Source organism: Balaenoptera ricei, chromosome 2 (genome assembly GCF_028023285.1).
Source record: "Balaenoptera ricei isolate mBalRic1 chromosome 2, mBalRic1.hap2, whole genome shotgun sequence".
Classification (NCBI taxonomy): Eukaryota; Metazoa; Chordata; class Mammalia; order Artiodactyla; family Balaenopteridae; genus Balaenoptera; species Balaenoptera ricei.
Window position 1 is genome coordinate 158501271 of NC_082640.1, and position 27554 is coordinate 158528824.

At 50.8% G+C, this 27554-nt stretch overlaps 1 protein-coding gene across 4 annotated transcripts in view; it reads left to right on the forward strand.

Moving 5' to 3' along the window:
- Window positions 1-27554, forward strand: part of RGS6 (regulator of G protein signaling 6) — a 582944-nt gene that overhangs the window by 539567 nt on the left and 15823 nt on the right. Inside the window, exons 16-18 of one of the 4 annotated variants that reach the window (XM_059914558.1) lie at window positions 8689-8778; window positions 12496-12549; window positions 24533-24599. In XM_059914558.1, the coding sequence (XP_059770541.1) occupies window positions 8689-8778; window positions 12496-12549; window positions 24533-24599 (211 nt within the window). Of the gene's footprint in view, window positions 1-8688; window positions 8779-12495; window positions 12550-12693; window positions 12772-24532; window positions 24600-27554 lie in introns of those variants that run through there. The other 3 variants (XM_059914556.1, XM_059914555.1, XM_059914557.1) reach the window with 3 other exon arrangements.

The window sequence follows — 27554 nt, forward strand, 5'->3', positions numbered from 1 at the left end:
GTGCCCTCGTTTTCTCCTCTGTAAAATGGGGATGATGTCTTCTCTACAGCCCTCTAAGGGTTTTTTAGAAATCAGATGAGCTAATAGCACTGAAAATTCTTTGAATAAGTAAAGTGCTATATACTTATATGTGTGAACTCACAAAAATTAATGGCTTTAGTATTCCCTGAGGTCTCATAATTCCAAGCTAGATCTAAAACGAGTTCTCCCCAGAAGGGTCTGCTCTTAGAAGGGGTTCTTAGGGGGGAAATTCAAAAATAAAAAGTATGTAGGAGCCAAACTTGGGGGGCCTTGAGTGTCTTCCTAAGGAATTTGAACTTTCTCACTCTGAAGACGTAGGAAAACATTGAAGGCTTAGAGCTGAAAGAGGAGGAATCAAACGGTGGTAAGCAGAGCAAGCTGGAGCTGAGAGATCTGAATCTCGGGGCATGTAGTCCGAAGCTCTGCTGGAGGTTTTTGGAGGAGAGAATGAAACCACAGGAAGTATCTCGGGCCTAAGACCTCCTCTTAGGGCATTCGTCTCTTTCCAGAGCCTCCACAGGCTGCAGGAGGGAGACCGGAGTCAGCTGGCTGGTGCAGTGGCTTCAATTTTAAAAGTCTCAGAGTATCCTAGGATGTTCCAAGGACTGTGTCACTGGATCCCTTCAGTCATTCATCCATCTCCCCATCCATCCATTTCATGAACATTCATTCTCCCATTCGAGTTGGGAGACCTTGACCTGTGGGCTGTGAAGTTCTACTCTGAGGGAAACTGCAAAGGATATTAGGGACCCAGATGGCTTTTTGCCACTGGGCACAGCTTATCCAAGAGCACATCATTCTTTACAGATAAAACAAAACAGGCCTAAGAAAACACTTCACTGAGATTGGATTGGATTGGAAATCTGTCCATCAAAGGGATTGACAGTTGAATCTGATGGACCAATCCAGCCTGTTGACTTTGGTCCCATGCAGGTTCCCATGTAGGTTTCCTACGTGTCCAAGCCACCCTGCTTTCCTGACCTGCAGTAGCTGCTGAGATGCCCCATCCAGACCTGTACCTGCAGTGTCTGGCCTCCAGCGCCTCTGGATTTTAAGTTCTTTGCTGGGAGCAGACATCTGGCCTTCCTTACCTTCTATAAATCCCTACAACACTAAAATAATGCTCTGCACACAGTTTTGGTTTAAATAAAAAAATTTCCTTGACAACTCAGTCCAGAATGATAACACCCTCAGCTGTACGTATCATTTAAAAAAATAAATAAATAAAAGGCCATTTGTCCCTTGGTTTTCCACTTTGAAAAATCTTGCCACACAACCTTGGGGAGCACATATAGTAGGTGCTCAATAAATACTGGTTAAATCCAATTTCTACAGTATGCCAATTCAGCAAAGCTTGGAATATCCACTAAGGGCCAGATGTTCTAGGCTCTGGGAATATACAGATACATAAGCTCTCCTCTTAAGCAGACCCCAATCTAAGTTACCAAAACTCAGCTTGGCCATCATCTATGCGTGGAGTGATCAAAGAGCAACCTCAAGGTCAAAATGAGGTCAGGGTGATACAAGAGCTGAGAAATACACCATCAAGTTACACCCACAGTGAGCAGTCAAGAAGCCTCTAGTCAAAAGTCTCTATTCTTACCTAAACTTAGATGTTTAAAAGCAACTTGATTAAGGAATGCAAGGCCTCTAACATTTGCTTTGTTCAAAAGCCAGAGTCCAGTGGAGCCCACGTTTACATTTGCCCCAGATTACTCAGAAGCAGATGTCTTCCTAGCTTGGTGAAGGCTGTTAATCTTTGCCCTAGTGGTGGAGGTGGTGGCATTGTGTGCCAGTATCACAAGACTACACCAAGTTTCCTGATATTAATCCTCATTTGGAGGGCATTTCCTAGTAGACTTCCCATGCCAGACATACTTTAATAAAAAATGCTATGGCACTGCTTACTCCAGGAATTACTCATTTTATCCTGTGGGTGGTTTTATTTTAGGGAAATGAGCAGCAGAGGGAGGGATGCATTTTGAAAAGAACAAATCAGTTGTTTGTGAGCGGTTTCTGTTTATTACCACACAGACAAGTAGTTCTTGAAGAGAAGGCGTCAGAGAACTAAATTCCAAAATTTCTTTGTTGATGCTTCAGAGCAGAGATTTCTTGCACCAAGCCCCATGACCTTGAAGAGGAGAAGGAAACATTTGTCTAAGTTAATACCCATGGTATTTGGGTAGGTGAAAGGAAATATGCAAAGCTGTCTTTGAAGCTACTCTTATCTAAGAATAGGGATTGAACAGCATCAAAATACTGTGCCCTTTGGCCAGTTAAATTAAACATGTTTATACAGATGCTTTGCAATGTAAAGGCAAAAGATAATTCACTCTTACACTCTCTTATGACTCGAATGTTGCATTCCATGGAAACAGTGTCCGCCACGTCCCACTTAGAAGGACAAAGAAATCCAAATGGGGGCTTCTCATTTAAGATCCACAGGATCCTAGAATATTTTTTTTTAATGTGTATATATATATATATATATATATAACTGAATCACTTTGCTATACAGCAGAAATTAACACAACATTGTAAATCAACTATATTTCAATTTTAAAAAAGAAGGAAAAAAACCTGGAAAAAAAGATCCACAGGATCCTAGGATGGTCATCCAAAGCTGCATCCATGAGGACAACCTGCTGTCTTTCACTCAAGTGAGTGTCTGTACTCACTCAAGTGAGTCTTTTCTATGTTTATTAAGCAGACACTGACTTAGGATCCCCATCAATTCCCTACCACTGTGCAGTCCCACCCTCTGTCCTCCTGAAGGACCCATGATGAGAAAAGTGTTAATTTTCTTTAGGCTTCAGCTAACCATGCCTAAGGTCTGAAGACCTTTGGTTTAAGATATTTAAGAGTCTCTTGAAAGGTGAGACTCATGCATCTTCTGGGTGACTTTCTGTGACACAGACTTGCTGCCTGTGACTTCCCAGGGGCCCGGTCAGCCCTCAGAGCTTTGCCAGTTTGGCCCTCCCTTCTGGTGTGGAAGGCAAGTTGTACATGATCTGGGAGGTGAGAGCCTGTGTCACCCTGGGAGACTTGGCCGTTGCTGTCACTGACAACGTGGTGGTGAACAGTGCCCGAAAGGGAATGGTGAATGGCGGTTGCATCTACCCCTGGGATGACTCAGATTAAAGCTTGAGAGGAGGCCCCTGACGCTTCTGCTGACCACACGCTGAGGACTTTGTCTCAGCCACAGAACCTGACTCCCGCAAAACCCCAACTCAAGGACCATGAACAGCAGCCTGTACCAAGGGAAGAGTGTGAGCTTCGGGGTCACAGAACACTGGGCTCAAATCCTTGCTCTGTGCTTGGGCAAGTCACTCAACTTTGTAGAGCTTTAGTGTCCGCATCTGTGAAATGGGGTTGTTTAAACCTAAGCACTGATTCAGAGCAAACAACAACAGCGATGGAAATAATACAGCTGGACTCCGCTCAGCTTTCCTCCTCCCCGGGAACCTTCTGGTCTTTGGTCTCCTTCCCACGTCATCCCTGGCAAGGACAGTCCCAACATGAAGGCCAGTTATCATCATTACGTTACACGTGTATAGTTTTCCTAATGTGTTCCCTTGTATTTCCTCGGTTAATTGTGTGCTCGGCGGGGCTGGAAAAGGCAGAGTCGGGACCTGAATCCAAACCTTTGGCCCCCAGCCCAGCCCCCCTTCCAGCGTCTCACGCGGCAATGTCACATCCTGCCCCACAGCGTCATCTTCCTTCAAGGGACCACAAGGGACCCAACAGTTCCCAAAGGCTGGATGTTGTTCCAGGAAGCTTGGATGTTCCCAAGAGGACAGAGGACAGAGACACATACATCTGCAGAAGAAAAACAGGACACTTGAAAATCCCAAGAAGAGCTCTTGGCAGCTGTGCAATGCTCCAGCTGAGCGGCCTGCCACTCCAGAAGGATGCTCTAAAGCTGGGAGATGAGATCGTAGCTGTTTCAGGAACCCACCGCAAAGAGGAGGACATAAGGGTGTTCTGAAGTAGTCTAACTGCTCCAGCATGCTTGGGGCCCAAGGCATTTGTCTGATTACCTTCCCCAGCGCTGTGAGGCCCACCATGTCTTGTCTGAAAACAAAGGAGATTTCCAAATGAGGACCCTCACTGCAAAACATTGATTTGTAGCAGGTGTGGTTTTGAGACAGCTTGCACTGCTCGCTCCCTCCTCCTCCCGCATATGTCTCGGACTCCACTGATTCCAGTCGTTTTGAGTTTAGGGTTTTTTTTTCTTTCTCTCCATTGCTTTTTTTTTTTTTTTCCTGAATCTTTTTTATTGAAGTATGGTTGATTTACAATATTATATGAGTTTCAGGTGTACAACATAGTCATTCAATATTTTTATAGATTACATTCCATTTAAAGTTATTATAAAATCTTGCCCATGGTTCCAGTTGGTTTTGCTTCTGCCTTAGCATCCCAGGTAAGCAAAGCTCCCATCTTGGGCTTGGCCCTGGATGAGGGTGGAGTGTCTCATCAGGGTGACATCCATGTACTGTAACTGTCAACCGCCGTGGGGTGTGATTCCCTCCCCCCACTGGGAATTGTAGCTAAGATGTTCAGTATGACTTAGGGCCTTAGGGCATCAGTTTCTCTACCTATGGAGAACCATCCTCACCCTCCCTGGAGCAGGTGCCTCCCTACATGTCAGGAAGGCAGATGTGGACCCTGGTAGTTCTGCTTGTTCACAATCAACTCAATCATCCGTTTTTTAGAAAGAGAGAGGGAGCAGGGGAGGGAGGGGTCTGGGGAAGGAAGGAAGGAAGGAAGGGAGGGATGGAGGGAGGGAGGGAGGGAGGGAGGGAAATAAAACAAGAAAAGACAAGAAAAAGCAAAGAAGAGAAATGCAAACTTCTTTCTCTCTGGCCCTTAGGAATTCTGTCGGTGAGCTCTCGCTGGTTTTGCCAGTGGCTCTCCTGCTTTCTGCAGACTCTGGATATACATTTTCCTTAAGACTGGTTGTCTGCAAAGCAGGGGAAACAAACCAGAACCCCTCATAAATCAGTAGGGGTCACTGCCAAGAGCTTTGTACACTTGCTGTCCCTGGCAGTGATAAACTCATTGCATTTGGGAACTGGCCAAAGACCCTGAGTCCTATCTTAATTCTCATTCCCAGAAAAACCTCAGCACTCCGTTACCCCACCCCCTGTTTACTGTCTTTGTGTTTCTTAGACAAAGCTGGCGAGGAAGAAAGCACAGAGTTCCATAACTGGGTACATCAAAGGCTGCACTTCTTTGCTTGGGGGAGGAGAGGAGGGTAGAGGAGACTCCTGGATCCACAGGCTGTGGGAGAGGAGACCCCAGAGGGGCCTGAAGCCTCGGGCCCTGTCGGGGGCACGAGGGATCTGCAGAGGGTCTTGGATTCTGTTTTGCTCAGACCACGCCTTGCACATGCTATAGTTGTTTTGGTGGTTGTTTCCTTACAGGGTAATCTGAGACGGTCATAATGATGGCCAAGGGCTAGCAACGAGGTTGGCAGAGTGAGACTGCCTTATGCAGCCCACATCCAACAGGCCATGTTCTCTTTACTCTGTCCCCACAAGGTCCTCACCTTGGCTCTGGCCTTGGCAACAAACTGCCAGGTTGGCATGTGAATAGAGAAGGCAAGAGCAGTGCCCAAACTGCCCCTCTGACCCACATCAACTGCCCCCACCCCGCCCAGAGAGGGGACCACCACTGCTTGCTGCTCCTGCCTCCTCGGCCCTGGACTGTCCTTCTTGCTCTGGTTGACCAGACTAGGAACTGGGAGACACATTCCTGTGTGCTCAGCTCTTCCTACCTTGATGAGGCTCTTTCTGGCTGAGGGATAACCACTCCCCACCTCTGGCAGGGTAGGTCATCCTCAGTTATGCCCGTTCACAGCACCCGGAACCTGCTCTTCTTCCTTGTATCCCTCAGCTCAACTGGTCACGCACGCCCTTATGCAATGAGATCTAAGCTTTCTGACAGTGGGGACCTCTTCTGTCTTGGTGATGCTGTATTCTCAGTGCCTGATACAGTGCCTGGCACCTAGGAGATGCTCAACAAATATTTTGGAGATCAAATGCTGAGGCATCTGCTTTATCCTAGTCTTTCTCAATTGACAAGTTCTTTCTTTCAATGGGTTTTCCTGCCCACGATGAGCTGGAGGAATTAGCTAGATCAGGGGTGAAATCTGTTGCCAAGGCCAGAAGGGCTGGGCTGGGAAAGGTTTCCTTACTCTTCTTGGGGGAGCAGGGGGTATTTTGTGAGATATACCTGGGGATTTAGATTCCTCTGAGAAGTCAGAACAAGAAGCATGGGCCTGTTGCCTTGGAGAGGGGTTTGGAGACGGTCCAGGCCTGAGGGCCAGGCCTTTCCAGATGACTCAGGAGCCACCTGGCTCTGTGGGCCAGACAGAAGCCATGCCTGAGACAAGAAGAAGGAGACAGCGAGATATTTTCTCTCTGGGTTAACATTTGTACCTAAGATGTAAGTGTTAGACCACTTTAAAGAGACAACAAATGCAAAGACCATGATGTCCCTCAGTCTGGGCTCTGAGGCCATTAGGGCTGAGCCAAGATGCCCACATAGGGACCTCCTTTGAGTTGAGTGTGATCCCCACTCTCCTTCCATACAGAGAGCAGGATCTGATCATAAACTAAAACAAGTATGGAGCCTGCAAACTTGCTCACTACTTGCAGACTCAGACCAGCATTTCAGTGAACCAAAAAGCAACATAAATTCTGCTAACATTTAACCCTGTGCTGGACGCTATGCACATATAAGAGATTAAAAACACATTGTTCCCTCAAGGAGCTTAAACTAGAGTGGGCTGGATTTTTGTCTGAAATTTGCAGAAAAACACTCAGCGACATGTGTTCCCACTAAGTTTATTAACTCAGCACACATCTGGATCATCAAAGTAGATTCAGATTGAAGCCAGTGTTTCATTTCACTGGGCTCCTTGCAGTGGCCCCATTCCCACGAGTAGGGCTACACCCGCTTTTATAAATATGGGGGCATCTGGGCAAGAATGAAGCTGGTGCCCAAATAGGTCTGCATATGGTCCATCTGAAGATGGCCAGAGAGGGATCCACGTGCCACCAAGGTGACTCTTGCTTTCTGCCTTCACTTCCTTTTGAGGTGGGTAGGAGGAGGGTCTTGGCAAGCCACCGTCATCACCCAGCTTCCTCTGGGATGCACCAGCAGTCTGGCCAGGTATCTCTTAAATGTGCCCCCAGCTGAGGAGAAGTCTCTACCTCCCCTTCCTCCTCCCCTGGGAACAGTACCCGAGGAAGAGGTCCTTAGTGACCAGTCCAGCCTCTTTGCTGAGCACCCTCTTCACTGACCAGCTCTCCTTTCCCCTGAGCACTGGGGCCCTTGTCCAGCTTCGTGGGATGAGCAATGAGTGTACATCAGGCAAGATGCGTCCCTGCCTGATGATCCCACCCTCCCTAGGGAAAGCCCACCCTCCTCCTAACAGGTCCTCTCTTGGGACAGCCAGGTTTTCCTGTGCAGCTGAGCTACCTTGCATTTCAACTAATAAATAACACTTTTTCAATGGAAAAGCTCCATCTTTTAATGAAACAGGCTTTTCCTGCCCTTAATGAGGACAGATCTATTAGGAAGGGATCACAAGGCTATAGGAATTAGCCGGAAGTGAAGGGTAAAATCCGTTGCCATGGCCAGAATGTAATTCCTCTAGGAGCCCAGGAAGGCACTATGCCCCAGCATCTGCCCCTCCTGGATGGAAGACTCAGGCCTGGCATATTTGCCCAGATGCCCCCATGATCTGGTTCTAAGGGTCCCCTTCCAGGATGGGATGGTGGCCCTGACATGCACAAACTGACCCAATTGCATCGTTGCCTGTGGACTTTTTTTTAATTAAACTTTTTATTTTGAGATACTTTTAGCTTCACAAGCAGTTATAAGAAATAATATAGAGATATCCCATTTACCCAGTTTCTCCTAACAGTAACATCTGCAAAAACTATACTACAGTATCACGGCCATGACGTTGACATTGCTACATCCCCCGAGTTTATCAGATTTCCCAATTTTACTTGTACTCGTATGTGTGTGTGTGTGTGTGTTTAGTTCTGTACAATTCTATCACATGTGTAAGATGTGTCAAGATACAGAGCTAGTCCACCACCACAAGAACCCTTCCTATTGTCTTTTATAACGACACCTCCCTCCCCTCCCTGCTCCTCTCCCATCCCTAACCTCTGGCAACCACTAATCTGTTGTCTGTTTCTATAATTTGTCATTTCAAGAATGTCATATCAGTGGAATCATACAGTATGTAACCTTCTGGGGCTTTTTTTCATTCATCATAATTCCTTTGAGATTCATCCAAGTGGTTGGGTGCATCAGTAATTTCTTCCTTCTTATTGCCGTGCCTGTGGTTTTCATCATTAAGCAGTACTGCATCCCAACATGGCACCAAGGCCCAATTACATAGCTTCTGCGACGTGATCCTCAAGGATCTTTTACCCTGTGAGAGAAAATAGGTTTTGGTTGGTGTTTTCTGAGTGGGAAAAAAACGAAACAAAGCAAACATGTTACATGTTTTTCCAGGTACAGACAAGCATATTTCGGTTTGTTTGTTTCTTTCCTAACACAGTGGCCAGTTGGGTTGCAGTTCCCTTTAGCGTTGGTTGACAGTTCTTTCTTGTGTCTTCCCACCTCCCGCCTTTCCAGGAGCACATCTACAAGCTGATGAAGAGTGACAGCTACGCCCGCTTCCTCCGGTCAAACGCTTACCAGGACTTGCTGCTCGCCAAGAAGAAGGTATCTCTGCGAAGGGCAGCCTTGCCTTTCTTAGCACTGTTGACCTTTGCCTGCTGCTTGCTGCTGGTGTGAAAAGAGAATGTCATCCCTTGGGTTTTATTTCTTTTCTCTTTCCTTCTTTCCCTTCTGTACCTGGTCCCACTCCAGTAGAATATAATTAGGATTGTCACCACGTCAGCCCACCCCCAAGGTCCAGGGTGTGGCATCCTGTCTCCCTGGAACCATAATCTCCATCTGTGTGTTCTGCCCGCAGTGGAGAGTGTGACCAAATACTGAGGCCACAGTGGCTCAGCCCAGGGGTACAGGGCTGGCAGTGACATCAGCCAATCCCTTAGGAAACCACAGCAGAGTCCAGCCCCCTCCCCACAGATTTTCTGTCCCCGACCAGCTCAGAGATGAGTATGAGGCAAGGATTGGGGCACCTCCCCCCACCCCGGATAGAAACGCTTATAGGTTTCCAGGGGGCGATCTGGCACCCGAAGTCCTTCCTGGGGTGGTCGCCCCTTCTTCTCCCTCACCTGCCCCACAGCATTTGCTTTTTCTTTTAACCAAGAAGTAACGGCATCCTAGCTCCTTCCTCCTCCTCCACTCTGAATGAAGTCCTGGTTCCCTGTGGCCCTCAGAGTCTGGATTTTGGGGCGCAGGGACCCTCAGCATGCAGGCGGTGAGGAGTGACTGAGGCAGGGATGAACTCAGCTGGATTTCTGGGAGGAGGGAAGGAAGAGCCAGGAGGGACATGGGGTCTGGAAAAGGGGAGGCAGGAGGGACGGCTCATGGTTCCTGCAAACGCTCTGCACGTCTCGGTTCTGATCTGAGGCCCACGTGTGGTTAATGGGGCTCTCCTTGCACCAAATCCCGGGACTCCCGTGCCATGCCGCTTAGGACCACGCGCATCCCTTTCTTCTCCCTCTCGGCCTCCCAGCAGCAGTCCCTGAGCCTGTGGCTGTCCAGCAACACGCTGTCTGTCGGGCTTCCTCTCTCAGCCACACAGCCCCTCTCTCTGTGTACTGTGACCTCACGTGCCAGCATCTTGTCTGCATATCTGGCTGGCCCCACATCACTCCCAAGTCTAGAAGAGCATTTATATCCTGCTTGCCTGCCTTTAGGTAGCCCTGAGGACATCCCCAAGAGCCTGAGAAAGAGAAGTAGACTTTGGGGACTCCCAGAGTGTGAGGAACCCAACTTTCTTGTTGGCCTGCATCCCTTCCATCAGGTGTCACTACTACGATGGAAAATGTGAAGCCTGACCTCCGGCCCGCTCCCTTGCCAGAGAGTGGAGGTGGAGAGGCCCTGATGCAGCTGGCTGACATCCCCACCAGTAATGGCTCTGATACGCAGTTTTTCAAGAAAAGTTGTGGAGACCTTTGGTGCCTCCAGCCCAGATCTCAGGGGAGAAGGCAAAGTAATTGTTCATTATTTCTTGTGGCTCAAGACACTGAACTGATCCCAGTTTGGGGAAATTGTGAGCCTCTAGCAGTCTGACCCATCTGGGCCTGTCCACACACCCAGAAGAAGCCAGAGGCCATTCAGTCTCCCTGTGGGTCTGAGCACAAAGGGAAAACGCACCCCAGCACAGGGAGTGGGGCTGAGATTCCACAGATCCTCCCGTACGAGGAAAGTTTCTCAGAGGAGGTCACTTGAATGAGGAAGGAACGGATGGCCTGCCTGTAAAATGTCACACATGAAGTTCATTAGAATTATCCTTCCAGCCCCTACACCAAGGAGTGTTCTTGGGGCAGAAAGCTCTTGCAGATGCCAAAGCCCTTTCAATATCCAGGGGTTAATTGTTTCCAAAATCAGTGACAAGCCTACCTTTTCTTCCATTTCTCCCTGAGTCTCCAGGCATGGACTGGATTTGTAACTCGGCACTTCCAGGTAGGCCTAGAGTGTCTTCTGATGTCAGGGATGGGCTTACCATGCGATCTACATGTCCAGGTCATGAAGGGATGTGAGCCACAAACTCCAGCTAAGAGGAGGGATGTAAATCGGCCTCACTTTTCTGCCCAGGAAGGCTCCTGATGGAGTCTGGAGGCATAGCCTCCAGTCCTTCCTCCCTAATTCTTCCTCTATCCTAGTATTTTCAGAGATCAGGTTAGTCGTTCTGATGAGCCAGGTCTCAAGGGCAGGTGAGCTGGGTTTTGAGGGGCCCCTCCAGAACACTTAAGTACCAGTACTTCAGTACAATTTTCCAGGGCGGCTTGGAGGACCTGTGCAAGGCAGAGGAACCTGAATAAGTCAGGCCAGTAGCCACTGTCTGTGGGCAGCAGCTCAGGAGCCAAGGGACAAAAATGCCAGGCGCAGAATGCCAGCTGCAGGGCCTAGGACTGGCCTGACTTGAGCTGCACAGACAGCCCCCGGGCTGCCCACTGGATTGAAGCTGAGTCCTGCCGTCCCCAGTGGGGAGACTCAGTATGGTGCCAGGCCAAGCACGGATCCTTCAGTTCCCTGTGCCTGAAGGAGAAAGACCAGCCTGGCTTTGCAGCGGTGTGCCCTTTGTGTTGTGTCTTCCTTCTGCAGCGTCCTCTCTGTCTCCCGGCAGCCAGCTGAGGGAATGGGGCGTGACAGCCAAGGAAGCCCTCTGACCTTGTCCACACCCACAGTGGCTACCTTTGGCCCCCTCTGCTTCCAGCACATCCTGCAGACCCACAGACACCTGGTTGCTTCTTCAGCTCTCTAATTTCCATTCTTTGCTGTGTGTGTGTCCACGCGAGTGAGTGTGCTCACCAGATTTCCCAGGCATGGATTCAGGACCTTGGAACTGGGCTCTGGGATAAACTAGCAGGTATTTGGGATGTAATTCTCCCCCCTTCGAAAAGCAGGAAAGTTGAGGAGAGGGTCAGGTCCACACCACACCCCCTCCTCCTCCACGAGAGGAGAACGGCCAGGCCTGGGGGCAGCGTCCAGGGGCTTTGCCTCCTCTTCCCCCTGTGTGGGGGGACCCTCAGCCTGGAGTCCCTGGGAGGTTCCTGAGCCTGCTGTCACCTGCTGTGAGTAAACCTTGGAAGGGGTCACCTGCCCGGGTACCGAGAGAGCATTTTCTGTCCAGAACGCTCCTTCTGAGGCCCAAGATCTTTGTGGTTGCAAAAGACCTGGGTAGAGCCTCCCTGGTCTAAGAACAGAGAACGAGAGTCACTAGGGGCCACGAGGATGCTGAGGAAGTTAACAAACTTTCTGGCTGCATCTGAGCAGAAAAATGTCAGAGAAAGTCCTAACCCAGACTCATGGAGGACTTGATGACCTCACCTCGCCCACGGCCACTCCGGCCGTCTCAGCAGCATTCCCGCACACGCCCCGCTGGCCCTGGAAGCTCGTCTGCTTTGTGTCCCCTGTTGGGGCCCCCAGTTGGCTCCTGCGCGTGGGCTCGGCCACTCAAAAGCAGCGAGCAGGCAGCTCCAAACTGCTGACCAAGGGGCCGGCTCCCAGCCCGGTGGCTCCTACTTCAGCCCCGAAGCACGATTAATGGCTCTTCTAGAAGCAAACACCCCTCTCTCCTCGCTGCGCCAGGGAAGCTCTGTTTTCCTTCTCTCCACTGACTGTCGCACACAGCGCTGGCTGCTTCTCTTGTCCCGTTTTTTTTTTTCCCCCGCCCGGTCTTGCTTTTGTTTTGGTTCATTAGCTGCCGCTGCTGCCCTTGGGGAACGATGTGTAAGCTGAAGATTTTTTTTTTTTTCTGTATTTTTCTCCCTATCTTTTTTTTTTTTTTTTTTCCCCCTAAAGCCAGAAAGTGAGCAAGGTCGTAGAACTTCCTTAGAAAAGTTCACTCGCAGTGTGGTAAGTTCAGCTGGTTTTCTTTGGTTGTTGTTTTTCTCTGTTTTGTTTTCCGTGTGTGCAGTGGTGGTTATTGCCGTTTCCTTCGGGATGGGAGGGAGCCCAGTGCATTCCCCCTCAACACACCCACCCGTTTTCTTTTGCGAGGGTCGGCGGCTTCTCTCCTAGGGATGGATCTGCAAAAGACAAAAGGCCCGGCGGCTCCCTCTGCAGACGGTGCACAGGGCGACCGCCCAGCCTCAGGCCTGGCATTTGATCTTCTGTCTGGGGCCTTGAGGAGGAAGGACCGCCCCCCCCCCCCCGCCCTCGGGGCTGCTCAGTTGGTGCACCCTCTGCAGCAGCCCAGGGAGAAGGCCGTCCAACCGGACTATAAAATAAATTGGCTCAGAAACATAGCTCATCTAAAAAAACATCCAAATTTCCCTCTGTGGACTCTGGCAACCATGCGGGTGCCAGAGGCCAGCTGCCGCTGCTGCTGTGTCGGCGGCTTTTGCGTGTGCCTAAGGCGGCCGTGCTGCATGGGTTGTGGCGATGCGGTCTACAGCTGGCGTGTGTGTGTGTTAGTGGCCTCTGCATGAGTTCCCACGTCCCCGACAGCCCCTTGTCAGCCTTCTTTGCACAGCGTGACAGGGAGAGGAGGGCAGTAGCCATGGGGTGGAGCGGCCGTGGGAGGGTCTTCCCCATGGTGCCTGGTGGAGATTCTGGGTCCTGATCTGTAGAACAACACAGACCCATCTCCCCTTTCCATGACATCCTCTGTAAGGCAGGGGCATAGGGCTTGATGCACGGGACGTACTCAGTCCCGCTCATTCACTCACTCGTCAAAAACAAGCTGCTGAGTTCATGGGGCCCAGCCTGCACTCTTCACGTCAAGCCAGAGAGGACCAACATGGCAGCCGGGGAGCAGGGGTCCCACGTGTGGAACTGGCCAAATTTCCCTTCCCAAAGGGTGGAAACCCACGGACGCTAACTTGCCTTTTTCCTCCCTCTGTTGAAGAGGAGAGTCCTTGTAAAGCTGACTCCTGTGTGATTAGTATCTTTATTTTATCCCTTTAATGAAAAGTCTAAGAATTCTGGGTTGAAAACAACCTGGTCATTTACCTGTCATAGCTAGGTGCATCTTAACTGAATTTAAACATCATTTTGAATTTGCTAGATGTAAACATCACAGGAACTCTAGGAGGCGGCAATTAAAATATGGGTGCTCATCCCATCTCTTCTTTGGTCTTTTCTCCCCACGGCTTTTCCTCATGAGAAATCAGAACTTGCACAGTGCAAGACCTGTGGTTCCCCTGTCTGTCTTCATGGCTGGTTTGCCACGGACACGTAACTTCATACACCAAGAAGCTGCCACGGGCTGTTAGAGGCAAGGCCAACAGGAGTTCCTTCACCCCCGATGGCTGATAGAGAGTGGTGGGAACCCACCACTCCCTCTCTTTTGAGGCCTGGAGGCTGTAGGTGAAGATGTTTAAGGGTTTTGTTGACAAGCCCAGAGTATACTGTGGAGAAAGCAGAACTCCTGCAGCCCCGTGGAGGCCCTTCAGGTTGACTGCGTGGGCTGAGGGTGCGAGAGGAAGCCTGGTACTTGGATGAGGTATCCAAACATCTCCAGGCTGCTTTTCATGAGAAGTGGGTATTGGGAAAGCAAGCATGATCTCAGTGAAGCTCTGTGAAGAGCATTTATTGATGTTCCTTCATCCCACAAGTGGTGTTGGTTCAGTGGTCCTCCAAGGTCTGTTAACAAAGCGTTTGGAACGAGAAAGCATCAGACACCACCTTCCAAGCATCTGAAGTGTGCACGTGGGAGAACTTACAGAGATGTTTCAGGGCCGGCTGAAAGAGAAAAATCTTCCAAGTTCCTGAGATTTTTAGAATCTATATGAGAGAAGGCCCAAACTTCAAAACCAAAAAATTCCTAAATTCCACGCTACTTTTTCTATGAAGACTCTAAGGGGTGGTGCGTTCTGAGTTTTTGTTTCCAGTGGTGGAGATGGAGATGGATTTGTATTGATCCATCCTTGTTCCTTGTGCTCTTGGGGTAACACCACTTGGGGTAACAAGATGAGGCTGAATTTGATGAAACTGCCCATGGCCGTAGAATAGTAGCAACTCTCAGAGTACTTGAGGCTGGAACCCAAGAACGTGGTCTCCACAGCCCAGTGCTCTAATCAAACGGAATTAACCAGCCAACGAAAATGCCTTGCAATTTGATGGCCATTTTCTGGATATAATATACATAAAGTGCTTGATTTCTTTAAAAGCAGGTCTACGTGAATATTTCATCTGCTACACACTGCAAACTATAAAACTCAATGAAAGACTTGTTCAATAGCATTCTCACGGTGCTGGGAAATATGTGTAAAAAGACCATCCATGTCATGGAACCAATAATGGGAAAATGAGGGGGTGAAGCTGGGCAGTCCATGGACCAAGGATGTGAGGCCAGCTGCCATTTAGGACTAACTAGTGGCAAGAAATGTTGATCCAGATGGTTAGTTATCTCAGTCAGCTCACTTCTTATCAAAATTGAATCTGGGTCCAGAATTTCTCCCATGCCAGTGTCCTTTCTTTTCTTGGTAAAGGAGGAACATGTGGAGAAAGCAGATCGCTCTTTCCAAGACTCAGGTGTATCATGATATGGAGGGATTATCTGTTGAAGGCCCCAGATGCCCCCTTTGACGTGAGATCCTCGGGAGTAGTTCATTGTGGTTCATGGAAGCTGCTGGGGCCACGCTAGTTCGGGCGCAGAAGGAGCCTTACGATCCCCATCAGAGGCATTGCTGGGTGAGCTGCTCCTTCCAATGGAAGCATCATTCTGAGTCACGCAGAGCTTGAACATCAGAGCAAATGGGGGGTATGCTGTGCCAAGGCATTGTGTAGCTGGGCCACCTAGAGCCACGGAGCTTGCATAATGGCCTGCTTTTTGACAGGGCAGGCCCCGGTTCAGAAGCAAACATCACTCAAAGTCCATGGCGTGGCGCAGCCAGGCCACATCGCATCTTTATCCAGAGCAGAAAACAGGACTCCCTCTGATGAGCCCAGCCCCACAGATGCCCAGCGGGCCAAGAGACGCGCAGCTGGATTTCATCCCCTCCTTGACCCTCAGCTGCCCTTGTGCAGTGGATGACTCACATCACTGTACCTGGTGGCCCCGGTCCCAAGAGCTCCAGGCCCAGGAAGAGCTGTGACCCATAGCAGCTTCTCAAAGGGGGCCGAGGACCTGGCCTCAGGTCAGATGAATGGAGCCTCTCTCTCCCTAGTCCTGTCCACTGGGAAGCTTCCTGTCACAGTGGCTGGAGAATATGAAAGCCACAGTAGGAAGCTTCTGCGGATTGCCTTTGCATGACCCTCCATCTCCTCTTCAGACTCTCTGGTGGGAGGTCCCAGGCACTGCTGATGGCGGGGGGGAGGGTCTTCTCTAACTAGAGACCACTTCCTACTGCCCAGTGCCGACCAGTCTGCCGTTCTCCACCATCTTCCTGGTTTTGCGGTTGACAGGTGACAATGAGGGTATGAGGGTGGCCAGAGCGGAAAGGCTGTCCATTCCCCCTGCTCTCTCTTAGGCGTGCTCATTCCTTCGGGGTCTACCACAAAGCAGGGAGGGCCCCACGAGGGGCTACTCTGACATAGAGGACGACAAGGATGCATGGGGGGAGGGCAAGAAGGAGCAAAGGGCCATTAGCCAAGGTTCAACAGCAGCAATTTGATTGTCCCTTTTCAGAGGGTGGCCAAAGCCATCTGGTGAGAACTCCAGAGGAGGAACTCTGGGAGGAAAAGCTAGAAAAAGTCCTCTGCATGGTATCTGCAAGGGATAGCACTTAAGTTAGCAGAAGTGGCAGCCCTGGGTGACGGTGGCATCAGCCTCCCTGGACACCTTTGCCTGGGCGCTCAGCCGAAGCCCCAGCTGTCCTCTTGAGAGCCTCATCAGCTGTAGCCTCGGGCTCCCAAGATGGGCAATGGGGTTGCTGGTGCCTGAGCGACGCTGGAGGCCTCAGGAGAGCAGAGATGAGAACCAGGTGTTCATCCCCCTCCTAAGAGAGCATCGCAGTTGGGCTTTGTCGAGGTGCTCCTTGGAATTGAAACAGCGAGGGCCGGGAGCTGAGGGAGACTTGGCGTGCGCCAAGCGACATCTCCAAGCGTTTCTGTCCTGCCTGCCAAGGAATGCAGCGGGAAAGTCAGATGGAGACCAGGAAGTTCTGGGAGCCAGCTGTCACCCTCCCTCCCTCTCCCTTTCCTCCCGCCCCAACCAAAAGCCAAGGAAAAGCTAACGAGAGCTAAAAAGTCTGCAGCTCACCTCTCACCACCTTCCAGGCAGCTCCGGCCCCAGGCCCAGGTGCTGAACCAGAAGTGGAAGGCTGAGACCCTTGGCAGGCGAGGCAGAGGGCCGGCAGCCAGGGTGCTCGGCCCCCCACCCCCACCTCTACCCCCCCCCCCCCCCACAGCAGCTCCTTCCCCGGGGAGGCTGTCTCCCGCTCCCCCTCAGCGTGTCAGGGGCAGGGCCGTGCACTCTGCTGGAATGAGTTCTCAAACACCTAGACTCAGCAGAGCCCCCAGAGGGCTTTGACCTCAGTTGAAAAAATCCTTTCGGGCCTCCAGCAAGGAACGACTGGCTAAAAATCTTTAGAGTTGATTCTGATTGCAAACAGTCCTTGGGCCCCATGGGGATGTCTGGGTCGCCGACTGTAGTGCCAGCCTCTCCCATCTCAGAGCCCTGAGATCCAGCAGCAGTGAGACCCGGGCCTGCCTAGAGATGGGGGCGGATTCCATAGCAGTGCTTGGGAGGGAACACATGAAAACTGGCCTGTCCTGAGCAGCAAGGACTTCCCCTGGGACTCTGGGAAGCCCTCGGCAGCCTCCATGCAGGGTGACTCCTGCTTCCAGGCTCAGCTTGCTAACAGTGCGGCCTCAGGCCCATCACTCGCCCTCTCTGAGCCCTGGTTTCCTCCTGTGAACAATGGTGTGGACTAGATCACCCCTTTGGAACTTTGCAGCTGGAACGTTCTATAGGTCTGTGCCTCTCTCTATCCTGAGATTTGCGAGCTGTGCTAATCATCCCTCAGAGTGAGAGGGGAGCTGCCTTCCTGCCTGGGAAGTGGCTGCCCGCCCTTGACACTGGGAAGTAAACCATGTTTAGAACTGAGTTGGGTGTGTATTTAAAATCCTTTGACAGGGATGTGAAGATAAAGCACCGCCTGAACTGAGCGCGACTGGCACCTGACGCACAGACCCCGTCCCTCCATCGCTCAGGGCTCACTGTACACTGTGACCCCCGGAGGGCAGGGAGGGAGAGGTCGCAAAGAGCAGGGTAAGCGCCACGCGCCCCGTCAGTCTTGCCGGTGCCGCAGTCCCCGCCATTCCAGGACGGATGCCCAGCTGGGTGTGTGTCGGGAGGTGGGGGTGAGGTCAGTCGGGCAGAGGGATGGGCTCCGCGTGGCTGCTGCCGCCTCGCCCCGTGCATGCTGGGAAAAATGGGCTGTGAGCCTCTGGGGACCTCGGCATCGCTCTGCTGTTCTCCTGCTACCACGCCTTCCGGTTCCCTGGAGAACTCCGGGCCGGCTTTCCACTGTCCTCTCTTAATGCCCAAAAAGAGGGCACAGAGGGCGTGTTAACCTGGTTATAGTCAGTGGGAGGTTAAGCGTCCTCTGGTCTCGATCCTTCTCTCTCCATCTTGGATCCAAGTTGAAGTTTGAAAAAGCATGTTTAATATTATAGTTTTGTAGCTGGAAAATGAAAACGTAAAAGTTTATTTTTTTTATAAACCAACTATAAAATGTAAGACAGCTGAATCAGCTTAGCTGGCAGGATACAGAGAAGACAAAGAGATAAAGTGGTTCTCCATGGGGGTGTTGGGAGGGGTTCTTTCTGAAACTCTGGGGAAGGCTGAGATTTCTATTTATCAGAAAGGGTCAGAGGTCGTCATTGTTGACGCCGCCACTCCTCTTGGAAGGAGGAACCCCCAGCTGATGGTTCAACCTGTCAAACAAAAGCAGCCAAAAGCGCCCTCCCCGCGGAGTGCCCGCTCAGGGCGGCAGTGACCCTGCCTCCCGACCCGACCCGGGGGCCAGCTAGGCTCTGCAAAACTGCGCCCTCCTCCTCTGGCCGGCCCTCCCTCTCCCCCACCCCGGGCTTCTCCTGCCTTCCCCAGACCCCAGTGTGCCGAGCAGTCAAGTGAAAAACTCCCGTGAGGCAGAAAGTCACAGCTGTGTGTTTACAGCTACTGATTCCGATCCAAATCGCATCCCTGCCAGTCTCCCGCGAGGCAGGCTGGGGGCACACTGTGGATGGATGTGCCAGGTGGGAAGCTATTTCGGGAGCTGACCTGCAGCCCTTTGCCGTAACAGAGGCTTCCTCCTACCCCCCACTCAGGAAAGACGTCCTTCTAGAAGGATCTCTCCCTTTAGAAGTGGCTGATGGGGCTATGGGATTTCAGCCCGTTCCCTGTTGCTTGTACCGTCAGATTTCTGGCTCCTGTCCCCAGGCAGCCATGTGAGAACGGCCATGGGCTCCCATCTGTCCAGGGAGAAGGCAGAGGGTGAAGGTGACCGACCACAGGGCCCTCAGCGGGGATGAACGGCGGGGAGTGCGGGCCACGCACGGGACAGGACGCCCGCTTCTCCGGAGGACAGAATCCGCCTCGGACCTGCCAGGGGAGCAGCGGTACCACGCAAGGGGCAGGAGAGAAACCTCCAGGCATCAGTCGGGCTTTGGAATAGCAGGAACCTAGGAAGGAGACAAAGCTGCTAATGTCAAGGTCAGGGAGAAGAGACCCAACTCTGCCTGTGTCCATACTGGACAGTTAGAAGTCAGAGAGCTCAAGGTCTAAGGACTTCGAAGGCTGAGAAGTAAGCCGGCCACGGCATTCCCCCAGAATGAGCTCCTGGTGAAAGCAACGCGGGAGTCTCCCCTGTTTCTGAGCAGCAAATGAGTATCTTTGGTTCAAATCGAGTTTGGGAACCATGGTATTCTGGAAGGAGGGCAGGATACAAATCCATAGGAAGGAACAATCTCTAAAATGTTGCTATGAAGCAGAATGCTGACTGGGACACCGCAGGGGAGCTGAAAAGAGCTTGGAGAAGTGGGATCTGCAGTTCAGTGATGTTACCTGAAGGCCAATGAGAGAAAGACCCTTGAGTGTTTGTTTGCTGGCTCCCTGACAGATGGGAAGGTGGGACGGGGTTGGGAGTGTATAGCTACCCAGGCAGTGGCAGCGTCCAAATGGCAAGAGTTCTGCCACACCCGCTGGTCAAGTTCAATTCATTTTGGCCTGAGCGATGGCACCACAGCCCCAGACAAGAATGGGCCTCATTGGTGTAATATTTGCAGGAACTTTCCACACCCTCCTTGCAAGCCTGGCTTACTGTAGATGGATGACCATCATAACTACATCCCCTGCTCCAGAAAATATTTATTTGTGACCAGATACTAGTGCAATAAGGTTGAAAATAATATCAGTTCCTGTCCCCTGTACCCCCTCCACCTCCGCTGCCTCTATGTTTGCCCATAATTAGGGAAAGCAAGTATATTCATCGCATCTTAATGGCTGATAAGATGGTGAATTAATAGATCTATGTCCATGGGAAATGCAGTTTCTAGTTGTGGCCACAAGGGTCCAGCCATAGCCCTGTCCTATCCACATCCTTTTTGATGACTCAGATGGAGAGACAAACATGTCAGTCATACTCAAAGATGCAAACCTGGAAGGTACTGCTCATTTGATAGGTAATGGAATTATCGTAAAACCATCTCCTTCAGCTAGAATGATGGGTCCAAACAACCAGGTATAATTTAACCAGATAAAATTTATGTTAAAAAAAATTCAGTCTCACAACTACAGGGTGGCATTCCTAGCCTTCACTGTAATTCAAGTTTAAAAAATTCTGGGGTTGCAATTGATTACAAGCTTGATAGAAGCAAGAGCAAGATGCGATCACTTTTTTTTTTTAAGCAACTTTAGGTTGTAATAACAAAAGTGGAACAGTCAGAAAAGAAGTGCTCCACTGCTCTCTGTGTTGCTCTAGACTGTGTTGAATCTTGGTTCTAAGCCCCCTGAATTTTATCAGGAACTTCAACAAACTAGAGAAAATTCAGAAGAGAATAGCTGGGGACTCTGGAAGCCATGTCAGATGAGACTGAAGGAGATAAGGGTGTCCTGCCCCTAAAGAGATTCAATAACCATCTGGAGCTATATGTGTGTTTGTCTCCCAGAGTGAGTGGACATTTCTGGATTGTTCCAGACAAAGCTAGAACAAATGCGTAGAAGACATGGGGACGGTCACTCATTCTAGGAATATTCTAACAATAGCAACTTCCCAACGATGGAATATGTCACCCCAAGGAAAAAGGAGCTCCCTGGAAACGTTCAGAAGCTGAATGGCCAAGGATATTGTAGAGCAGGTTTCTGCTCTGGATTCCATCACCTCTTCCAGATGGAATCCTCGGATGCATTAAATATTTGTGAAATACTGCATTTTATCATATGGTTTATTAATTAGCTACGGAAAAGGAGGACAGATCACATGGAGGGAGTTTGCTGAGACTGGAGGTGGGGGATCTGGAGGAGATTTTACCTTGAGGGAGAAAAGCCAGATGACGATAAAGTCAAAGCAAGGCCACTGTCAAGAAGTGGAATTGCTGCCCTTCACTTGTCATCCTTGCCTTTTGTTTTTGGTTTTTTAAGCCCGTCGCTGCTGCTGCAGCTGAGCCCTGGGCAATAGGGCTCTCTCCCCTGAATGCCCAGGAGGAAGTCAGTGCGTGGAGGACACCAGTGCCCGTTGGCTTAGGGAAGCTGAGCACAGCCAGGGTTGGCGTGTGTGGGGTGCCCTGCCCTAGGCTGGAGAAAGCTTGGCCTGACATCATTTCCATCCAGAAAGGGTGTTTTGTTGAAAGCAGAAAAGATGATCAAGCCAGTTGCCTTTTACCTGATGCCAGTGCAGGTTCCAGGCGGACAAGCTGGCACCCAAACTGTCTCAGCCCGGCCAGGAACAGAACACGCCCCCTGATACCTTAGACCCTGGGGAAACTGCGCTCGTGGGCCGCCTCCTCCTGGGCCCTTCCATGAGGACTCATCTTCAGCCCAACTCAGGGGAAGGGAAGGGCTCTCGTGTCACATTCTTCCCAGCTGTCCCGAGGACCAACCTGATTGCAGATGACACTCCCTCCTCTCTCGGGCATTGCCAGGGTGGTTGCTTTCAACTCATCATGGGATTGTATAATTATGGTGATTACAGCTTATAGCTTTTTTCCTCTCCTCATCTTTTGCTTTCAAATTCTTTGAGGCCTCTCATTAAACATGGCGATCCCGATAAAGTCAGCAAAGTTTTAATAAGACATTTTTTGAAGCTAAAGAAAGCCCAGTCAGAGTTGATTGTTACTGTGTTCCCTCATACAGGCCTTTAAAACTCTGGTGGGCGTGATTGATGCCTGGATATAAGAGGTAGGGGAGAGAGAGGTATGGGGATCCAGGGGGTGCCCCTGCTTTTTCACAGGGCTGGAGAACTGTTTTACACCATGCCCCTGGCCTTTCTCATTTGTACCAAGAGCACGGTGCATCCAAATCCCCACACCTAATGCGAAAAGACAGACCATCAAGTAAGGGTAGAGGGCCTGCCCTTTCCATCCTAGCATACTAAGTTGGGAAATGGGGTTGGAGCAACCAGTACAAAACTCAACCCAACCTTGTAAGCTGCAGCAAAAGGAGAGGGGAAATTCTGATGGATTCTCTGTCCTGAATGATCCTGGAAGGTTCCAGGGCATCCATAATTCTAACTATGTAAAGGATTCAACCATTAGTATTTGTGAGTGGTCACCATCCTGTGGTCATATCCTCAAGGGCGGTTTCCTTGGTAATGACACAGCTTCAGAGCCCATCATTTGCTAGCCCCCAATCATAGCGTTGCTGAATCGTTTCTAGATGTGTAGGACGTTATGAGAAGGATCACCAGGAAGGCGTGCGGCTGGGGTGGTGGCCACTAGAGCCCCCAGCTTGCCCTTCAGCAGCTTTGTGTAGGTTTGATGCCAGGGTCCCCTTTCTTTCCATCCTCCCCAGGACCGCACGGAGGACTGCACAGCGACGTGCATCTTGCCCTGGCAGGAGTTTGTTTTGAGAGGCTCCAACTGGCCCCTCGTCCTGCCCTGAGCTGTCCTCACTGCTCCTCAGCCAGCTATCTGGGTGTGACTGAACAAGCACTACCTATGAGAGGTTAAATGTTGAAAACCTGGCAGTGGTATTTCCCCCAACTGCATTCTCATCCCCTACTGAAGATGACCTGCTGGCTCCGCCCCCTGAGAACAACATCCCTTTAGGGGCCACCAGAATGTAGAGAATGGGCTCAGGGTTAGGGATGGGCAGCCCCCGTTGAATCCTATTTCTCCACCTGAAGTTGGTATAAGACCCTGGGCAAGCCGCTCACTTGCCCGATGGGTACAACGATGTCTGCTGCCCTGGGTGGATGTTGGCACTAAATGAGGGCATAACAAGAACAGCTGCCATGTCGGGCGCTCACGTTGTCGCACTGTGGGCATCCGTGTCATGCAGAACTTGGCCTGAGAGGGACTTCGGTTCTCCTCCAGCTCCACCACTTAACTGTGTGTTTCAGGCTCCAAGCCTCAGTTTCCTCATCTGTAAAAAAGATGAGTAAATGATTAAGAGGGAAAGAATACATAAAGTGCTTAGGATAGTGTTTGCAGTATATATGCTTAAGTATAACTAACTCTTTGTATTATTATTTTCATTATTATGATGTTACCTGCAGCCCATTAGCTCTTATTACCTTATCTGATTTCCAACCACGTCCTGCAAGGTAGGTATTATTGTATTTATTTTGCAGTTGAGGATGGTGACACGCGTATCTCAAATACGACAGTGTGTGCAAAGCACATTCGTTTATTACAGCAACCGGCACATGACTCTACTCGATAAATGGTAGCTATTATTATTGTCTTATTTTTAAAGTCAACTCAGAGAGCCAGTTTCTCTGCTTTCCCTAGGAATGGAGGGACTGCGGTACCCAGCACGCCAGCTTCTGCCCTGTGGTTTCTTTCTCCGGGCCCCTGTGCACTTCCCAGGAAGCTGTAGGAGCTAGGGGCTTGTAGCAGTGCGGTGCCAGGATGTGGGGAGGGCCACCAAGGGAACACTGCCTACGTTGTCAGGATCTGGCATTTGCCCCAACTCCTGAGGTGCAGGACCCTAAGATGCCTCCTGCTTCCAGACACAGATCGGAGATGGTTCTCCCCTATAAGAGCATGAAATCCAATCCTGCAGATGTAGCGCTCTGCACAGCAGAAGCCTCATTCCCAGAAACCCTCACCTGGCAGCTGTCTGCCTGCCTGGAGCCACCCTGAGCAGTACAGCCTCACCAAGTCTGGTTGCTCCATCTGCCAGATAAACAGAGGCTCCTGCTTTTTAACTGCGTGCTACAAAGTGGGGTGGTTGGCGGAGTCAGAACCAAGTGGCAGGGGATGCTTTGAAATCCCTCGGAAACCAGCCCCCTGGGCGGCACGCTCCCACTGCTTGCAGTATTGACAGAAACAGAAGCAGAGAGGCCATTTCCACTGACACGAATGGCTTTTTCCTGGGGAAAGTCAGGTTTATATATGTATCTTAAGGTAAATGCTTGAAGTTTGCCGTGTCTGTCAAAGATTGGCATCTTAGGAGCCTGATGTAAAGCTCTACAGCCAATCACGTGGTTGCTCATGAACCTTGCATGAGATGCTTTCGCAAGTGCCTGTGGTGTAAACACTCACATGAGCGTGTGCACAGCTGCATACACAGGTGCATGTGCTACCTGCCTGATACACGCCTCTGAGTTCAGTGTATGGTACGTGTGTAACATACGCTGCAGACCTGCATGTGCCTCTGCGCATGGACCGCCTGCCCGCTGCTGCTGTGTGCGTGTCTGGGCAGGGGCTCCCCTAAAGCCAAAGGTCTTCACGGTTTCAGCTGGATAAGTTATTCTTCACTTCCCTTCCTAAAAACACAATTGCCTAGTGCTGCTGGCGCAGAGTCAGAATGGCCGCTGCATTTCACCCCCGAGGTGGCTTCCTTCCAGCAGTGGGTGAGTGATCCCGGCGTCCGAACTCTCTAACCTTCTTTGGGATCCTTCTGCCCAGAAGGTGCTCCAAATCCGGAAGAGATGATCTGTTTGTCCGTGGCCTCCTCTCTGCCCACCCCTCCTGTTCTCACACCCTAGTTCCATGGACAGTCAGTGGCACCCATTTTTTAGTGTGCCCATTTTTCCTGCCTCTTTTTTTACACCCATAGTTTTTTCTTCCTAAGAAACAAGAAGCTGAGGGGAGGGGTCTAGAAATGACACAGAGATGAGTGCCTTGTCCCAGAGGCAATGTACAAATAATGTCTTTAGGTATTGATCCTGTAACTCACTTCTCCTGGACCCCTAGCAGAAATGCCCTCTACCTTTGAAGATGCTTTTCGATCTAACAGCAGCAATCTGAGGCTTAGTCTCCCACTTACCGCTTCCATTACTCTTCCTCTGTGGTCCAGGGCCAAGTCCTGCGGGAAACTTGGAAATCTCACCTTTCTACCTGCTAGACCACCAGGGGAGAAGAGGGCTAGGGAACCGCGCATCCCCTGTGTCACTGGGATGGAGAGCATTGCAGAGACATGTGAAAAGGGTTTGTAGGGAAGTAAGAAGGGTCTCTGTGGCTAGGAATTCCATCAGCCCACGTTTCTGTCCAGAGATGTCTTGAAAAATGCTGCTTGACCTGTCCCCTGCTGTACTTTTTCAGGTTAGAAATACATGTCTGATAAATGCCCGCCAAACTGCATTCCTGAGAGTAGGGAGGAAAGAGAAATGAGCCAGCCCTCTTTGAATGTGTATCCAAATGGACTTGGACATTCACGGAAAGATTATGCTTTGGGGCGGTGGGGACAGTCAGCATGTTGGCAGCCTGTGCCCTCGAAACTCTGCCTTGGCAGCTGGCTTAACCAAGGACCCCAAGCCATGGATGTGTTCTGGGCGAACGTGTTCGCAGGAGATGAGAAGTGCCCTTAGGAGGCTGGGATTAGAGTCCTCCTGGGTCCTGAGAAGGATCACACACTGCCGAGCAAGTGATCCCTCCTGCTGTCTCATCCACTAAACTTCAGCAGCGCTCTCCCCTGTCGCCATAGTCAAGGGTCACTTGAACTTCCTAGTTGGAAAAAAAGTAGCATCAAGTTGTTGCCGATAGCAACTCAGGCATGTCCCTGTTTCCTTGAGTCTTCGGGCCCTTGCCTAATTTGGGGTGAACCAGCGCAGAGATGCCAAAGTACATTTAAGGAGAAGGAGGAGGAGGCGAGGAAGAGGCCAGCACAGCATGGGCTAAGGAAGGCGTGCCATCGAGGGGCCTCGTGAACAGAATGCCCACCTCCACTCCACCCCTGTGTCCACCAAGACCTTGCTGCAGGCTGAGTGTAGAAAGAGCACCAGGGTTTTTCAGTCAGAACGAGAGGAAGGAGATAAGAGATCGGTAATAAAAGGGGGGCATTTCTCCTGCATGAGGTGAAAAAAGCAGCAGGGAAAATGGAAATGCACAACTTGGACAGGAGACTGGGGAGTTGGGGACTGGGCGTTGTGCCACCAGTGTCGGGCACAGCTGCTGAGCCCTTGTCACTCCGGCATCCCGCATGCCTGCCGGGTTCCAGATTTGTCCCTGCACAGCTGGGGACCATGGAGGAAGGTCTCCCATCACCCACCAAAACTAACAGGTAGAGGTCGGACTTTGCAAAGAGCCCCATAAGTGACGAGCACGATGAGGGGGCAGGAGGCAGAAGTGCCAGGAAGAGCAGCCGGGGAGGGCTTCCCCAGCCAGCTCGATTTAGGCACGTGGTTCTAATTGGGGTTGGTTCTAACTGGAGTAAAGCGTCCGCCTGCCCCTCCTCAGGAAGGTAAACATCACACCTGCTTCTCTCCTCCCTGGGACTGTTGCTATGGAGATCCCAGAGGCATCGGCACCAATAACACAGGGCCACAAACAGAAGTGGCAGCTTCACTGGCCAGTCCAGTAGCCACCGTTTTAAACCCATGAGTGCCAAGCGGCGGTGACGTGCACCTCAGCTCAACACAACAGCCAAAGTCCCACTTTGCCAGGCTTGCCAGCCAGAAGGTAGCAGCTTTTCCTTCCCAGGAGTCCCCAGTGTGATGGAGGGAAGTACCTTAGGCAGAACAGAAATGCCTGGGATGGTCTCAAGTGTGCCCAAGAGCTGAAGCATCTTTCTCAGTGAGGTTAAGAAAATCACCCTGCACTGCCCAGAGAGATAGCCTGGTGTGGATAGATGTGGAGGAGTCCTTAGTCCTGAGCTTTTCCACCTGCCTCCTTCCTTGAGAGTGACAGTCATGTACAGGGGAGAAGGTGGACGGGCCATGAGGCCACTGACCAGCAGTGTGCACTCAGGCTAGTGGTTCAACCTCATGTGTCCAGTCAGGGTTAAAGGAATACCTAACTGGCAAGGATGCTGTGGACATTAGCACAGGTGTCTCTCAAATGTCTAGTGCGCTTGACACACACCAGCTGCTCTATGTTCAATCAATGGGTGGCCGTTAGTAACTTTCCTCGGCAGCTAACCTGTGTCCCTGGTAAGGAGACCGTCCCCACACTGCCACCATCAAAGTCTGGTTGAGTCAAAGAGGAGGGCACTTGAGAAGGGAGGGTGCGTGAGATAACGATGCCACCCCATTGGGCAGGAACAAGAAATTCAAAGAGAAAATCCCTGGAGATAGGGGATATAGGTTGGTCCTCTCACATTTAGTTCATATAGGAGGGCTGACAACTCAACTTTTCTAAATTAAAAAAAAAATTTAAGTAAAAAAAAAAAAAAAAGCACTGCTAGTTGCCAGGCTAGAGTAAGGTGTCTGGACCTGCTAATGATCCCAGTAACATTTTGTGGGAATTGCTCTCGGCAGACACGACTGCAGGCAGATTCCATAGACCCACCATTGACATGGAAAAACCTGATGTTACTGTACATAAGATGGTGGGCTGTTGCAAAAGAATCCATTGTTTATATTTTGACC